We start from the raw sequence: 16324 nt of genomic DNA on the forward strand, positions 1-16324 counted from the left end.
TGTGCTGGCCGCGTCCCCCGAGGGGCCCGGCTGACTCCTCCCCCGGCCAGGAAGTGACTCAAAAAAAAAAAAAAAAAAAAAAAACACACACAAAAAAACACTTCGAGATGTGAAGAGAGGTCCCAGTTGGGTGAGAAATCCGGGAAGGCCCGCCCAGATTGGAGCCCCCCGCCTTTCTCCCCTGGGCTGGGGCTGGGGCCCGGGGCGCGGGCGAAGTTGGGGCCACGGGCACCTAGAGGCGCCGGCGGGAGCGGACGCAGCGGGTGGCCGAGGCGGGTAGGGGCGCCCGGGCCGCGGGAGCGGAGGCCTCGGTACAGAGCGCGGTCGGGGGCGGCAGCCGTGGGAGGCTGTGGGAGGGGCTCGCCTCGGCCCTGGGCCCGGGGTGGGGTGCGTGGCGCAATCTAGGGGGGTGGTTGCGGGCGGCCGGGGGAGGGGTGGGGTGAGAGTGGCTAAAACCTTGGAAATGGAAGACGAGGGACGCCAGAGGACAGCCCGATTCAAGCCCTGGTGAGGACCCATTTTAAGAGGACGTCTTAGACCCAGGGATTGCGGAGTCCCCGAAAAGAGGGACTCTTTTCTTCACCGTCCACTCCTTCTGGCCCCAAGCGGAGCGGGAGCCCCTCCTCCCCCGCCCCAGTTCCCCGTCCCTGCTCAGGGCTGTGGTCATCCTTTTACAAAGGCCAGATGCCCATCCCAGAGAGACAGCCTTGTTTATCCATGACGTCCTCTTTGGAGAGAAGGCCCGTGCTCCTTTAACCTGACATTCTCTTCCTAACTCCAAGATGGCCCGAGATCTCCTGGGTTGTTTACTCTATTTGTAACTAGGTGCGACCTGTTGGTGGCTGACGTAGCCCAGGAGACCAAGATTTGGGCTGAGGGGACGGCGAGGCTCTGAGTTAGTTGCCTTTCCTACTTCCAGGTCTGGGCCGCCAAGCAGCCATGCCTACCTGGGGTGCTGGCTCCCCGTCCCCCGACCGCTTTGCGGTGTCTGCGGAGGCGGAGGACAAGGTGTGGGAGCAACAACCCCACGTGGAGCGCATCTTCCGCGTGAGGATGAGCGTCCTCCGGAAGGACTGCCCGGAGAACCCTCACATTTGGCTGCAGCTGGAGGGCCCCAAGGAGAACGTTAGCAGAGCCAAGGTGAACGCTCTTCCCTGACCCCGTTGGGGAACATTCACTCCCTCCCCCACTCAGAGGCTGGGGAGAGGAGAGGCTGGGAATGGTCTCCACTACTGTTTGTCTCTCTGGCAACCTCAGTGGCCCTGAACTGTGAGAGGCTTCCCAACTTTGTATTTGTTTGGAGTTTTGATTTCATTTCTGATATGATGACCTAACTTCTGCCAGGGCTTGGAGACAAGTGATTCAATTCAAATCAGTGTGTGTTCTTTGGGACAGTAGAGAAAATCCGGTTGGGCAAGCAGGCCCCACCAAGGAATTCACTGTAGGAGGCCAGGCCTGGGTTCCAGTACAGCTCTACAACCTACCAGCCCCTTGACCTGAGTCTCAGTTTCTATATCTATAAAATGTGAATAATGGCAGTACCCAGTTCATTGGGCTTATCATGAATGAAATAAAGCATGAATTCAGTAAAGTTAGCAATGGCAATCATTATGATAGAAATAGACAACACACATACACACATAAATAGAGAGGCAGTCTTGTAATCAATTAGTTATAATTGTATCTTAAAGCCAGTCAAGTTCTAAATGGAAATACTAGCGGTAGCTGTCAGCTGGAAAGGAAAGGAAGTGAGATTCTTGACCCCTTTTTAACCCTTACCTTTGTCAGGATCTGTGGGGCATCATTGCTCTGCCCAGGCATCCTGGAGCTCAGGGGAGAGCAGTGAGCCTGAAGCGGCTACTGGGCCACTTAGGATTCCAGCAGTCTCCTTTTCCCCTCCTTTCCTCCTTTCCCCAGGAATACCTGAAGGGTCTCTGTAGCCCAGAACTTCAGGATGAAATCCACTATCCACCCAAACTGCACTGCATCTTCCTGGGGGCCCAGGGCTTCTTCCTTGATTGCCTGGCCTGGAGCACATCAGCCCACCTGGTGCCTGGGGCGCCTGGATCACTGATGATCAGTGGCCTCACGGAGGCCTTCGTCATGGCTCAGAGCCGAGTGGAGGAGCTGGTGGAGCGGCTGAGCTGGGACTATCGGCCAGGGCTGTCTCCTGGAGCCTCTCAGTGTGCTGGAGTGCTGAAGGACTTCTGTGCCCTGCTGCAGTCCCAGGGGGATGCCCACAGAGAGGCTCTGCTGCAGCTGCCCCTGGCTGTCCAGGAGGAATTGCTGAGCCTGGTACAGGAGGCATCCAGGGGACAAGGACCCCAAGCGCATTTCTCCTGGGACGGGGGGAGCCCAGGCCTGCTGGGTGCTCAGCATCAAGGAGTCAGAGCTCCCCTGAATGAAGGCAGGGGGTCCCTGGACACTGGACCTACAGGGTGGCCAGAGTCAAGGGGAGAGGGACATGCTATAGAGAAGGAGGGAAGGAAGCAGGGTGGCCCCAGGGAGATGGATTTGGGATTGAAGGAGCTGCCTGGGGAAGAGGCCTGGGAGAAAGAAGTGACCTACAGGTCACAGTCAGGGGGAGGAGAGGTAGGGCAGGAAGGGTTCCTAAAGAAGAAGGCCCTGGGGAAGGAGGGGGGGCCTCAGGAAAGAGGAAGGTTTGGTATCCAGGGTGAGCCTCCTGGTGCCCAGGGCTGTCAGAGGGCAGCTCAGCTCCGGGGAGCCTCTCTCCTCCAACGGCTCCACAATGGGGAAGCCTCACCTCCCAGAGTGCCTAGCCCCCCACCTGCACCTGAACCCCCATGGCATTGTGGAGACAGAGGAGACAGGGGAGACAAGCAGCAGGTTGTGGCTCGAGGTCGGGGGTCTCCGTGGAAACGAGGCACCCGGGGGGGCAACTTGGTGACTGGCACACAGCGTTTCCAGGAGGCCCTACAGGACCCTTTTACCCTGTGCCTTGCCAATGTACCTGGCCAGCCAGACCTCCGCCATATTGTCATTGATGGCAGCAACGTGGCCATGGTGTGAGTACCAGGTGGGACTGGAGGTTCTGGGGAGGGGGAGGAGATGGGCAGTTTTTCCCTGGGGGAAATATGCCAAGGGGAGAGCACTCCAGCCAGGCTGCTAGGCCCTCGTCTGGGGCCCCAGAGTGCCAACCCCTTCCCACTGCAGGCATGGCCTCCAGCACAACTTCTCCAGCCGGGGCATTGCCATTGCTGTGCAGTATTTCTGGGACCGTGGCCACCGGGACATAACTGTCTTTGTGCCTCAGTGGCGCTTCAATAGGGATGCCAGGGTCAGAGGTGAGTTGGGCCTGGTCTTTTGTGTCCTGGGATAGACCCTGCTTCTACCTTAAAGATAACTGCATTGTGCTCCTATGTTTCTAGAGGGTCACTACCTGCAAAAGCTCTACTCCCTCAGTCTGCTCTCCCTCACTCCTTCCCGAGTCATGGATGGCAAGAGGATCTCTTCCTATGATGACAGGTACTTGCTTCTCTCCTGGCCCCAGGCTTGACATTCAAGGAGCCCAGTGAGAGATCAAGGGAGAGTCAGAAGCTCCTGACCCTTTGCACTGTTTCTAAGCCTGAGTATTGGGTTCAGGGCCAGTTATTCCTTCATGTGTCTCTATGACTGGGCAGGTAAACCTGTCCCACAAGTGAGATGAAATGGATGGTAGACAACTGTGTTTGCTCATTCATCATTCATTTTTCATTCCTCAAACTAAACAATGCTTTGTATCTATATAATAGTGCCTGCTGTCTAGAAAATACTGGTTTAATGGAAAGATGAGAAAGCTTATGACATGAATAGCTAACAGATATGTTCTTACAGCCTAAATTTCCAAACACTTAGAGAAGTTCCCCCAACATTCTGGAAAAACCAGAGTAAATGAAACACAATCCATGCATACTAACATAAAACAAAACATAAATAAAACATGGCATAATAGAAAGATCACTGGACCTAGAATTGGATGATTTGACTTAGAGCCCCAAGTTTTACCACTCATTGACTCTGACTGTGGACCAGTCTCTTTGTGAATTAACCTCTTGTCTCAGGGTCCTCTTCCATTCATTCATGCTCCTTGTGACTGTCAAAAGATAAGTTATGTGCTTTTCTGACTCAAGGTGCTAGGCAAGAATACAGTGATATTCCTAGTTCATGAACACAATCAAGTGTGGCAGAAGGTCTTATCTCTACAGTACCGAAATGGAGCAGAGGATAAGAGTGGTTAACTCTCTTGGCAAAACCTACTAAGTGGCAAAGGAAAAATGAGAATTGAAAGCTGCCATATGGTTTAAATGAAAAACACAGGACACATTTCATCCTCAGTGTACATAACACCTTGTGGGAAATGGGCAGATTTTAAAAGCTGATTAATCTAATTAAGAATGTTGACAACTACAGTTCTTGATTCTCCAGGATTTTCAGTTTTAAATGAAAAAACAAACAAAAAACAAACAACTAGTTTCCAAACAATAGTGATTACACATTTTATCTTTTCAAGTACTTAACTTTTTCTTCCTGACAAGTAAATGGTATTCTACAAAAAGGCAATTCACTGTCTCCTGATACTTTTTTTAATGTCTAGATTTCACAGATTATCTAAGATATGGAACCTTCTTTTCATACCAGCACTGACACAGAACTGAAACTGAGTCAAGCCAGTTGTGAATTTTAAAGGCACATGTCTGAACACTTGTGTAGGTCCTGACAAGCTGACAGCACAATAGGAATTTGGAGTTTTGCCTAGTTATAGTGACTTAACAGTATAGGCCAACTGGGTGAATACTGCTGAACAATATGTGATGTAACATGATAATGGTAAATAAGCTTAGCCTGAAAATACCTTTTGTATATTATATGACACCGTATACAATTGCATGCCATCTCCTTAATTTTGTTTCCCAGACAGAAACTCAGAACCAGACATCTGTCACACTTTATCCTGATTAGTAGTTCCTCTGTACCACAGTCTTTCAAATACTGACTGCCCACTTACTGCTAGGTGTGTGGCTTGCAGAAGGAGGTGGGAATACTGGGAATTTGATTTTGAAGAGCCAAAAGAAACTATAAATCAAACACTTCAGGAACCTGGAGGAAAGGGAGCCCACTTCTGGCTGGGGTTTTGTGAGAAGGGAGAGATTTGTATTTTTCGATGATAGAGAAGAATATGGGATGAGCTGGATCTCTTGTTTTCTAAACCTGTTCAAAAAGATCCCAACCTACGCCTTTGTGAGTTTCCCCATACTGCCCAGTTCTATGGAATCAGGATTACTCAAGTGGGGCCCAGGCATCTCTTTTTATTTATTATTTTTAAATTTATTATTTTTTTGTTAATTCTCACCCGAGGATATTTTTCCATGAGTTTTAGGGAGACTATAAGAGAGAGGGAAAGACAGAGAGAAACATCAATGTGAGAGAAACACATCGATTGGTTGCTTCCTGCATGCACCCTTGACCAGGGCCAGGGAGGAGCCTGCAACCAAGGTACAAGCCCTTGACTGGAATCGAACCAGTCAAGGTTGGTCTGCAGGCCAGTGCTCTGTCCACTGAGCCAAACTGGCTAGGGCAGGCATCTCTTTTTAAGAGTTATTCTGGTGATTCTGTTCATCAATGAGGTTTGGGATCACCTTCCTGAATGGAGGGAATAATTTGAGAAACGTAGAAGTCGGCGAGTATGTTTGAAGAAGAGATGTAATCCAATCATTGATTTTGGCTCAAGTTGAGAGTACCTTTGGGAATACTGGGAGAGAGCAGGCCATAAAAGTGGCTGGATCTGGGTTCTACAGGGGTTTAGTTGCCAGACCTGGACTTGTGGACTTTATCCAGTAGATAATGGGCAGGTATGGAAGAGTTTTATGTAGCCGAAAAACATGTTCTCTTGGGGAAGGGCAGGAGAGACCGCAGGGTGGTGTCAGGGGACCCCTTATCAGTATCTCAGTTGCAGTGTCTGAATAGCTAAGGTTGTAATGGTGGGACTGGAAAGGAAGGGGACAGAATGGAAGGCTTTTCAGAGGAAAAACAGGATGGATTTGTGACTGATTGTTGATAGATTTGTGACTGATTGTAGGGTGGAAGAAAGGACCAGGGCTAGATCTTACTGTCTTATTAATGAAGCACAAAGTATTGGGTAGAGGGTTGTGGTGAGTGGAGGGGACGTTTTTGGGTTCTATGTTGGATTTGTCTTTGTTTTCTCTCTAACCCATGTATCCAGTCAGTTCCTTGGTGGCTGGGTCAAGGTGGGGGTGGTGGTGGGGGCAGATCTCTATCACCAGAAGTGGGCCATGGGAGTTGATAGTGCTCTTTGGGGTTGAGGCTTTAGAGAAGTCCAGAATGCTGCTGTGGTTTTTGAGACAGGTTCATGGTGAAGCTGGCTGAAGAGACCGACGGGATCATTGTCTCTAATGACCAGTTCCGGGACCTGGCAGAGGAGTCTGAGAAGTGGATGGCAATCATCAGAGAGCGGTGAGGGGGCATCCCCTGAGAAAAGGGCTCCGACTCAGACCTTTCTCTAAAACCAGTTCTTCTCTGCCACCGGGTGAGGACTCTGGGAAGGGGCTTGACACGGGCTTGGAGGATAATAGCTGACAGCTTCTGGTGGAGTTGGTCTCGGCTGTTTGGGAGGTGAGCAGGGGTCCCTCTGTGACCATTACATTTCTGTTCCCATCCAGCCTGCTGCCCTTCACCTTCGTGGGAAACCTCTTCATGGTCCCTGATGACCCATTGGGGCGAAATGGCCCCATGCTGGATGAGTTCCTGAAGAAGCCAGTCAGGTAACACTCCAGACTCTCCTAGGCAGCCTGGCCCTGGCCCCCTTTCTGCAGGGGCCTTGCAGGCCTGGAGACTTGGAGGAAGTGTGACCTCAGTGTGGACCAGCTTAATTCTGCAGTGGTTTAGGTTGCCTTTAACTGCTTCCCTGTAAGTCCTGACATAGACTCTGCAGGCTGGGAGGGAAGCTGCTGCTTCCTGTTTTCTCTAGTTAGTGTTTGCTGGAGTTATTTGGATCATGGTTGATTTTACTTATGGCCACTTGTATTCAGCACGCCCTCTGCTGGACCATTAAGTAAATGATTAATTTATTAGGCTAGCGCCGCTAGAACTAGATTGTAGTAATGGCAAGTTCCTGGTTTCAAAGGAACTTTCTGTCTCCCCTTCAGAAGTGGGTTGATACTGCCACTCAGTGGTCAGCTTAGGGAACTTCAGAGCCAGGAATAGGCAGGGCAGTTAACAGCAGTGGAGTGCTGGGAGGCCCACTGAGCCTCTAACTTCTCTCCAGGATGCACATCAGCTCTTTTATTCCCTCTGCTTCTCCCTAGGGCACAGGAATCTTCTAAGGCTCAGCATCCTTCCAGGGGCTTCACAGAACACGGTAATCAGCAACAGGGGAGAGAAGAGGAGGAAAAAGGCAGTGGAGGCATTCGGAAGACCCGGGAGACTGAGAGGCTCCGGCGCCAGCTGCTGGAGGTATTTTGGGGCCAGGATCACAAGGTGGACTTCATCCTGCAGCGGGAGCCTTACTGCCGTGACATCAACCAGCTCTCCGAGGCCCTGCTCAGTCTCAACTTTTGAGCCTCACCTGCCCTAGTGGCTGCCATCACATCAGCTCCAGCCTTGCCTAGCTTAGTCCCTTCTGTGATGCTCAGATCCTGCCCCAGACCCACTCTGAGTTGGTGCGTTGGGTGAGGGAAGCACTGAGGAAGAGCCTTCGTGAGTGGGGAATGCTCTTGCCTGGGGCACTTTGGGGACATAACAAGACCTGATCTCTTGAGTCAGGACCTCAACCAGCTCTCAAGGGGTTCTGGTCAGCCTTAACTCCTCAACCTTGCCTTAGCACGGGGTTTCTGTAGGGAGTGCAGGCTGCTGGAAAGGCTAGGTGGTGGAGATAGGGACTGCCAGTTTCTCCTCAAAGCTGAGTTGGGGATGGAGGCTGGGGTGGGTGGGAGGGGAATGAAGACAGGTGGCAAGGAAGCAAGCCTTTCCTACCCCTGGCTGCTGCTCTGGATAGCCAGAGGACAGGATGCTCCCCAGGCCTGGCAGAACTCCTGGGAACCTTGAAAAGGGAATGCGGGGCCGTGGAATGGCTGCGGTCTGGGTGACAGTGGGGCAGCAGGGAGCTGGTGGGGAAAGTAGAGGAAGACTTGGCTTCTGGTCTCAGCTGTGCCTGTCTGTGACCTTGATTGAGCTACTTGCCCTTGACTTCTGCCTATAAATCCGTTGTAAAAATGCCTGTTGGGAGAAATGAGAACATGGAGCAGGGCTATTTGGAGGAAAAGTACATGGACCAAGTCTCAGGTGTGTTTGTCTGTGGTTGCACAGGCTTCCAAACCAAAACCTCACATTCAGAGAACCAGGTGTCCTCTGTCCCCAGGGCCTGTGCCCTAGATTTTAACACTGCACCCTCATTTTGTGCCCTATAATGGCTGCGTCCCTTTGGGCAACCCCCAAATCCACATTTACAAAACAGTTAGTTAGGGGTGACTGTTTGCATTACCAGAATACTCTCAGGGTTCCTCTAAATGGCAGCTCTCCTGTTGCATTCAAGTGTTTACAGATTAACGAATGTGTCAGAAAGTCCCCTGTTCAATGCACTTGCTGTGGTGTTATGCATTCACCAAACCAATGGAAGCCATGCTCTGCTATGACAATGTTAATGTGATCTGACCCTAGCATTTTCTCTAAAGGACACATATGTTGCATAAAGCAAGGCCCACTTCTGCTTAGTGTGTGTGTGTGTGTGAGGGGGGGGGGGGGAAGGGCGGTGGGGAGGGTTATAGAGGTTGTAACTAGACGAACTAATCTGGAAAATGAAAACCGAAGAATTAAAATAGGGAGAATCAGACCAACTGCTGTCCCATCAAAACATCCTCTCCACCCAGAATCCTACAGGTCATTGTCCTGTATCTGCTTGAAGTCCTCTAGTGCCAAAAAACTACCTCCAAGGTAGCACTTTACCTCGTGGACAGTTTAGTCTCTTATTGCAGCTCCCAATATGCTCTTCTGTACTTCTGCCTTTGAGGCTGGTCATTCCCTCAGGAATAATAGAGGGCCAGCCAACTTCCTAAAGAGTCTAAGACCAGATAAAGAAGAGGGACAGGCGCCACAGGGTTCTGTGTTTGTGCCCTGCAGCAAGTCCCTGGACATGATCCTTTTCAGGCTCTGGCTTCTGTTCCCTGAGCAGGATGGGGAGTTGAAGATTGTCACCCAGTTCTTCATTCTAGTGGGAGCTGAGTGATGATGGAGAGGGTCCCTGGGTGCTAGTGTCTTTGCCCCTTCTCCCTGTTGGTGATGTATATCACTAGACCTTATTGACTTGGGCTGGGGACAGGTGTGTAGGAGAAAGGTTAGCCAGGGAGCTGACAGTGACTCAAAGTCTCCTTGGAAGAAAGGAGATTGGTTAATATGGCACAGCTTGGTGGCCCGAGGAACCACTGGTCATGTAGATATCAGGGTAGGTAAAAAGGGAGAGGGTCCTAAATAAACATTTGGGATCCCCCTCCCCCCACAAACAGGGTTGTTTGTAGTTTTTGGCATATTCCTTGCCCCTTTCACTTTCAGTGATGGTGGGTGTACAGTAGGCCAAAGGTATCTTCTATCCTGCCTGGGACTCTGTTAGGCCTGTCCTAAGCTTCTTAGAGGGGTGCTAGCTTATTCCTACAGCTTGATGAACTTTGACCAGTATGTGATTGGTTTATTAATTCACTGCCACTCAGTGACAGATTGAAGGCTGTCCTAGACTTGTGGCCCTATTTCTTTGCTGGCATCCTAACGGTACCATGTGAATAGGTAAGCAGGATGACCACAGAACCCATTGGAAATGGATCACTTGTCTTATAGTCTCTATTTTTATCATAATCTCATGCTCCCAATTTGTTACCAACTCTTTTGGCAATGGAGGAAACAAAAAAAGAGATGTTGCTCATTGTCCCTTTCAAAACCCCACACAGAGGAAAGTCCTCTACGGCAGTGGTCGGCAAACTCATTAGTCAACAAAGCCAAATATCAACAGTACAATGATTGAAATTTCTTTTGAGAGCCAAATTTTTTAAACTTAAACTTCTTCTAATGCCACTTCTTCAAAATAGACTCGCCTAGGCCGTGGTATTTTGTGGAAGAGCCACACTCAAGGGGCCAAAGAGCTGCATGTGGCTCGCGAGCCGCAGTTTGCCGACCACGGCTCTAGGGTAACGTTCCTTGAAATACATTCAAGCAGAACCTAGGCCAAAGAGATGAGCAGAAGCTAATGAGATAATTTATATTTATTGCCTAAATTGTAGAGCATTCGTTACATAGCAAAAGAGAAATGGTGCAGGAATGGGACATAGAGGGAAACCAAACTTGGAAATTCTTTTACAAGGAGTTGAAGAGGTTAAGGTCCCAATTAGATGAAATTGCAACCTTGAAACAGTGGGCAGTCAAAGTGCAACAGAATAATAAGAAACAAAAAGGAAGAGGTTTTAGGTCTCAGGTAGAGGAGTACGTGACCTATTCACAGTCTAACTGGGAAGCCTCTATTGAGGCCTTAGGCCCTACCATGAACCTCCCCACTTAGGCTATGATTTCCTTCAAGGCAGCCCCAAGCTCTGGGAAGGAATACTGGTAGCCAGTGGCCAGTGTCCGCCGTGGGATCACCTTCTGGCCCTCCAGCAGCATGATGGCACGTTCTTGCCCAAAGACAGCTTGCACAACGGTGCTAGGGAGAGGGATGAAGGCTGGGCGGCCTAGGGCTGTGCCTAAGGCCTGCGCAAACTCAGCATTTGTAGTGGTAGAGGCTGGAGCCACTGCATTCAGGACGCCCTGCACGTGGCTTGCTTCAAGGGCATGGGCCAGGATTCCTGCCAGGTCCCCAATGTGAATCCAGGGGAAGAACTGTTGGCCAGAGCCGATGGGGCCCCCCAGGCCCAGGCGGAAGGGCAACAGCATGTGACCGATGGCACCGCCCCCACGGCCCAGCACAACCCCTAGAGTAGGTAAGAAGGATGGTACAGGGAGGCCACTCAGCCTGCAGGCAGCCCACTTTCTCCCCATTTCCCTTTTCTCACTTTTCCCATGCTGGCCGAGCTCTGTAGTAGTCCAACAGTATGGCTCTCTTTGGGACTTCCCATCCTCCCATCTGCAAGTGGGCCAGAAGTAGTGGCATCCTCACTCAGTAAAGTAAGCTCAGCTCCCCTTATCCCCAGCCCCCCCCAGCCCAGAGAACATTGCAACCCTGCCTGACACGCAGGCCCCTTGTTCTCACCAGAGCGTACCACCACCTGGCGTGTAGAATCTCCAGGAAGTTTGGCTGCAGCTTCCCACTTGGTTACGAGGTTGGAGAAAAAGTCAAAATCCCCTCCTGGACTGTCCTCATCATACTCAGCAGTCAGGCTGGGCTGGTAGTAAGCTGCCGGTAGAACAGCGCTGGTTTGCTCTGGCTGTCCTTGGTCCTGCCTGGTCCTTTGCCATGAAGGTCCCCCCTTGGCCTTTGGATATCCCCATGGGACAGAGCCGTGGCTATTTTTCCTTTGAGCTTCTTCATTAGCTGACTTGTTACTGCCTGGATTAACTTACCTTTAGCTGCATGGCTAATCTGAGAGGCTGCTAGCTCCACCATTTATTAACTACTAGAGGCCCGGTGCATGGAATTCGTACATGGAGGGTGTGTGTGTCCCTCAGCCCAGCCTGCACCCTCTCCAATCTGAACCCCACGAGGGATGTTCAACTGCCCATTTAGGCCCAATCCCACTGGACATCCCTCTCACAGTCCAGGACTGCTGGCTCCCAACCACTCACCTGCCTGCCTACCTGATTGCCCCTAACCGCTTCTGCCTGCCAGCCTGATCACCCCCTAACCCAGGGGTGGGCAAACTTTTTGACTCGAGGGCCACAATGGGTTCTTAAACTGGACCGGAGGGCCGGAACAAAAGCATGGATGGAGTGTTTGTGTGAACTAATAACTGAACCGGAAAGCCGGAACAAAAGCATGGATGGAGTGTTTGTGTGAACTAATATAAATTCAAAGTAAAGGAGCGGAGGGGAGAGCAAGAGAACCCTCTGCTCTTTCAGCTCCGCGGGCAGGACAGAACAGCCGAACGGGCCGGATCCGGCCCGCGGGCCGTAGTTTGCCCACGGGCCGTAGTTTGCCCACGGCTGCCCTAACCACTCCCCTGACAGCCTGATCAATGCCTAACTGCTCCCCTGCCAGCCCGATTGCCCCTAACTGTCCTCCCCTACAGGCCTGGTCACCCCAACTGCCCTCCCATGCAGGCCTGGTCCCCCCCCAACTGCCCTCTCCTGCCGGCCTGGTGCCCCACAACTGCCCTCCCCTGCCAGCCTGGTCCCTCCAAACTGCCCTCCCCTGCCGGCCTGGTCCCTCCAAACTGCCCTCCCCTGCCGGCCAGGTTCCCTCGCAACTGCCCTCCCCTGCCGGCCAGGTTCCCTCGCAACTGCCCTCCCGTGCAGGCCTGCATCCCCCCCAACTGCCCTCCCCTGCAGGCCTGGTCCCCCCCAACTGCCCTCCCCTGCCAGCCTGGTTTCCCCCAACTGCCCTCCCCTGCAGGCCTGGTCCACCCCCCAACTGCCCTCTCCTGCTGGCCGGGTCGTCCCAACTGCCCTCCCCTGCAGGCCTGGTCCCCCCCCCCCCCCCAACTGCCCTACCCTGCAAGCCTGGTCCCCCCCACCCCCCAACTGCCCTATCCTGCAGGCCGGGTCGCCCCCAACTGCCCTACCCTGCAGGCCTGGTCCCCCCCAACTGCCCTTCCCTGCAGGCCTGGTCCCCCCCCAACTGCCCTCCCCTGCGGGCCTGCATCCCCCCCAACTGCCCTCCCCTGTGGGCCTGGTCCCCCCCAACTGCCCTCCCCTGCCAGCCTGGTCTCCCTCAACTGCCCTCCCCTGCCAGCCTGGTCCCTCCAAACTGCCCTCCCCTGCCAGCCTGCCCTCCCGTGCTAGCCTGGTCCCCCCCAACTGCCCTTCCCTGCCAGCCTGGTCTCCCCCAACTGCCCTCCCCTGCCGGCCTGGTCTCCCTCAACTGCCCTCCCCTGCCAGCCTGGTCCCTCCAAACTGCCCTCCCCTGCCAGCCTGCCCTCCCGTGCTAGCCTGGTCCCCCCCAACTGCCCTTCCCTGCCAGCCTGGTCTCCCCCAACTGCCCTCCCCTGCCGGCCTGGTCTCCCTCAACTGCCCTCCCCTGCCAGCCTGGTCCCTCCAAACTGCCCTCCCCTGCCAGCCTGCCCTCCCGTGCTAGCCTGGTCCCCCCCAACTGCCCTTCCCTGCCAGCCTGGTCTCCCCCAACTGCCCTCCCCTGCCGGCCTGGTTCCCCCCAACTGCCCTCTCGTGCTGTCCAGGTGCCCCAAACTGCCTTCCCCTGCAGGCCTGGTCCCCCCAACTGCCCTCCCCTGCAGGCCTGGTCCCCCCCAACTACCCTCCTCTGCTGGCCTGGTACCCCCCCCCCCAACTGCCCTTCCCTGCAGGCATGCATCCCCCCAACTGCCCTCCCCTGCAGGCCTGGTCCCCCCCAACAGCTCTCTCCTGCTGGCCTAGTGCCCCACAACTGCCCTCCCCTGCCAGCCTGGTCTCCCTCAACTGCCCTCCCCTGCCAGCCTGGTCCCTCCAAACTGCCCTCCCCTACCGGCCAGGTTCCCCCCTAACTGCCCTCCCGTGCCATCATGGTCCCCCCCAACTGCCCTCCCCTGCCAGCCTGGTCCCCCCCAACTGCCCTCCCCTGCTGGCCTGGTTCCCCCCAACTGCCCTCCCCCGCAGGCCTGGTCCACCCCCCAACTGCCCTCTCCTGCTGGCCAGGTGCCCCAAACTGCCTTCCCCTGCAGGCCTGGTCCCCCCAACTGCCCTCCCCTGAAGGCCTGGTCCCCCCAACTGCCCTCCCCTGCAGGCCTGGTCCCCCCAACTGCCCTCCTCTGCTGGCCTGGTACCCCCCCCCCCCAACTGCCCTACCCTGCAGGCCTGGTCCCCCCCAATTGCCCTCCTCTGCTGGCCTGGTTCCCCCCCCCCAACTGCCCTACCCTACAGGCCGGTTCCCCCCCCCCCCCCAACTGCCCTACCCTGCAGGCCGGGTCGCCCCCAACTGCCCTACCCTGCAGGCCTGGTCCCCCCCAACTGCCCTTCCCTGCAGGCCTGGTCCCCCCACAACTGCCCTCCCCTGCAGGCCTGGTCCCCCCTCAACTGCCCTCCTCTGCAGGCCTGCATCTCCCCCAACTGCCCTCCCCTGCAGGCCTGGTCCCCCCTCAACTGCCCTCCCCTGCAGGCCTGCATCTCCCCCAACTGCCCTCCCCTGCAGGCCTGCATCTCCCCCAACTGCCCTCCCCTGCAGGCCTGCATCTCCCCTAACTGCCCTCCCCTGCAGGCCTGCATCTCCCCCAACTGCCCTCCCCTGCCAGCCTGGTCCCTCCCAACTGCCCTCTCCTGCTGGTGGGTCGCCCCCAACTGCCCTACCCTGCAGGCCTGGTCGCCCCAAACTGCCCTCCCCTGCCGGCTATCTTGTGTCCACATTGGTGCGGCCATCTTGTGTTGGAGTGACAGTCAATTTGCATATTACTCTTTTATTAGACAGGATGACTTTAGGCAAATTATATAACCTCTCTGTGCAGAATATCTGCATCTTTAAAATGGAGTAATAGGCCCTACCCAGTTTAGGTCATTGGATAGAGTGTTGGCCTGCAGACTAAAGGGTCCCTGGTTCGATTCCGGACAAGGGCATATGCCCAGGTTTCAGGCTCAATCCCCATTAGGGGGCGTGCAGGAGGCAGTCGATCAATGATTCTCTCTCATCATTGATGTTTCTATCTCTCCCTCTCTGAAATCAATAAAAATATATTAAAAATAATAAAATAAAATGAAATAATAGTAACTACCTCATAGAGTTCTTGTGAGGATTAAATGCCGTAATATGTGTAAAACATTCAGTGGCTGGTGTATATTTATTAGCAATTATTTTGGTCCCAAAGGTGAAACACAAGAATCAGAAATGCTGCTCCTACAGATCTGTGCTGTGAGAAGCAAGGGACTTGGGAGCAGTACAACTCCACTCCCTTTCTGAGGGTCTGTTTCTCAGAGAAAGTACACAAAGGCCAGGAGAAACATGCATGGAACAAGGGCCTAGGAAGAAGACCTCCGGGCATGTATAGCTAGAAGGGCCTGAGCTACCCCCTCACTGTGGACTCTCTTCCCCTGGCTCATGTAAGGGGTTGGTGATTTGGGGCATACCTACACCTGTGACTAAGATCCAGGCTTGGGGAGGTTGTGCGGCCTTGGTGATGGCTCTAGCCAGCAGGTCAGTGGTCTCCAAGCGGCTGCTGAGAACCTCTTTTTGGAAAGCTTCATTCCACCTGCAGAAGAAACAAGGGAAATAAGCCACCAAATGCATACATGCACATATCTCTTTCTCTCTCTTTCCCTGAGGCTTGTCTGTACCCCTATCTCGTAAAACCCTGCAGTGTGGCTTAGAGGAATTGTCTGTCTCTCCTAGAGGGGAAAGGCATATCCTTTTTGGTCATCCTGAGTTGTAAGTGAGGACTAAAGTCAACTGGCTGAGTGGTTAGAAGTGAGGGTGGATTTGGAGGAGTGGGGCAGGATGAGTAATCCGGGATCAGGCAGCTCCATTCTTCACATCTCAGAGGGTCTCAGAGACGTCCCTCTCCACCTCCTGCTCTGAAGGATGTCAGTCTTAGGGCCCAGCGCTGACTGACCTTCGGAGAGGGTTGAGGATGTTCTCTCCAGCCAGGTTGACTGCGGCATCACAGCGGGGCAGCCCCGACTTAGCGAGCTCATCCTGTCAGAGAAAGCGCACAGTGGCCGCCTCGCCCAGCACCGCCAAAAGGGGCCACCCCTCCTCCCCGCCCCCCAGGTTCCCGAGGGTGGACATACCCACGTGATCCGACCCGGGCCGGGCTTTCGGGAGACGAGTGTCACTTCGTGACCTCTGGCTTTCAGCAGTTGGCTTAGGGCTGTCCCAATGAAGCCCGTCCCGCCACCTGATCAGAAAATACGAGGTGTTTATTCTCAGGGGGTGCCTTCCGTTCCCGCATGTGGCCCCCTCTTCTGGTGCCATGCCATTTGACCCCCGCCTTCTCCCCTCTTCCTCGGCCCCATCTCCGCGACACACAGGTGACCCAGGTCACAGGGATTACGGAGATTCGGCTTCTCCGGTTAGGAGGCCAAGGCCAGGTGCCGGTGCACGAGTCAGTGCCCTCCCTCCGGGTCCACCTAGCTCTCTAACCCTGGCTCCCCACTTTACATAAACCCGCCCCCCACTTTCATTCTTTGCCCTCCCTCACCCACGAGCACCCGCATAGCAACCAGGACCTAAGGCGCCTGCGCAACATCTAGAAGCCGG

General features: G+C 54.0%; 2 protein-coding genes across 7 annotated transcripts; one reads left to right on the forward strand and one right to left on the reverse strand.

Annotated features, from left to right (window-relative positions):
• Window positions 1-85: 85 nt before the first annotated feature.
• KHNYN (KH and NYN domain containing) lies at window positions 86-11370 on the forward strand. 6 transcript variants are annotated; one of them, XM_080673315.1, is made up of 9 exons: window positions 91-130; window positions 920-1140; window positions 1918-3026; window positions 3175-3305; window positions 3390-3486; window positions 6364-6471; window positions 6678-6779; window positions 7323-7470; window positions 11246-11370. In XM_080673315.1, exons 2-9 carry the CDS (start codon window positions 940-942, stop codon window positions 11267-11269), a joined length of 1920 nt encoding a protein of 639 aa, XP_080529441.1. In that variant the 5' UTR covers window positions 91-130; window positions 920-939; the 3' UTR covers window positions 11270-11370. The 6 variants fall into 6 exon arrangements, with proteins under 6 accessions (XP_080529436.1, XP_080529441.1, XP_080529438.1 ...); XM_080673314.1 differs by lacking the exon at window positions 91-130 and adding an exon at window positions 180-311; XM_080673310.1 differs by lacking the exon at window positions 11246-11370 and having other exon boundaries at window positions 86-276; window positions 7323-8718.
• SDR39U1 (short chain dehydrogenase/reductase family 39U member 1) lies at window positions 10235-16324 on the reverse strand. Its single transcript, XM_080673820.1, has 6 exons — window positions 16266-16324; window positions 15856-15962; window positions 15678-15760; window positions 15196-15317; window positions 11243-11386; window positions 10235-10964 (listed from the first exon to the last, which is right to left on the reverse strand). The coding sequence occupies exons 1-6, from the start codon at window positions 16279-16281 to the stop codon at window positions 10552-10554; spliced, it is 885 nt and encodes a 294-aa protein (XP_080529946.1). The 5' UTR covers window positions 16282-16324; the 3' UTR covers window positions 10235-10551.

This window comes from Plecotus auritus (assembly GCF_963455305.1).
Source record: "Plecotus auritus genome assembly, chromosome: 1".
Classification (NCBI taxonomy): Eukaryota; Metazoa; Chordata; class Mammalia; order Chiroptera; family Vespertilionidae; genus Plecotus; species Plecotus auritus.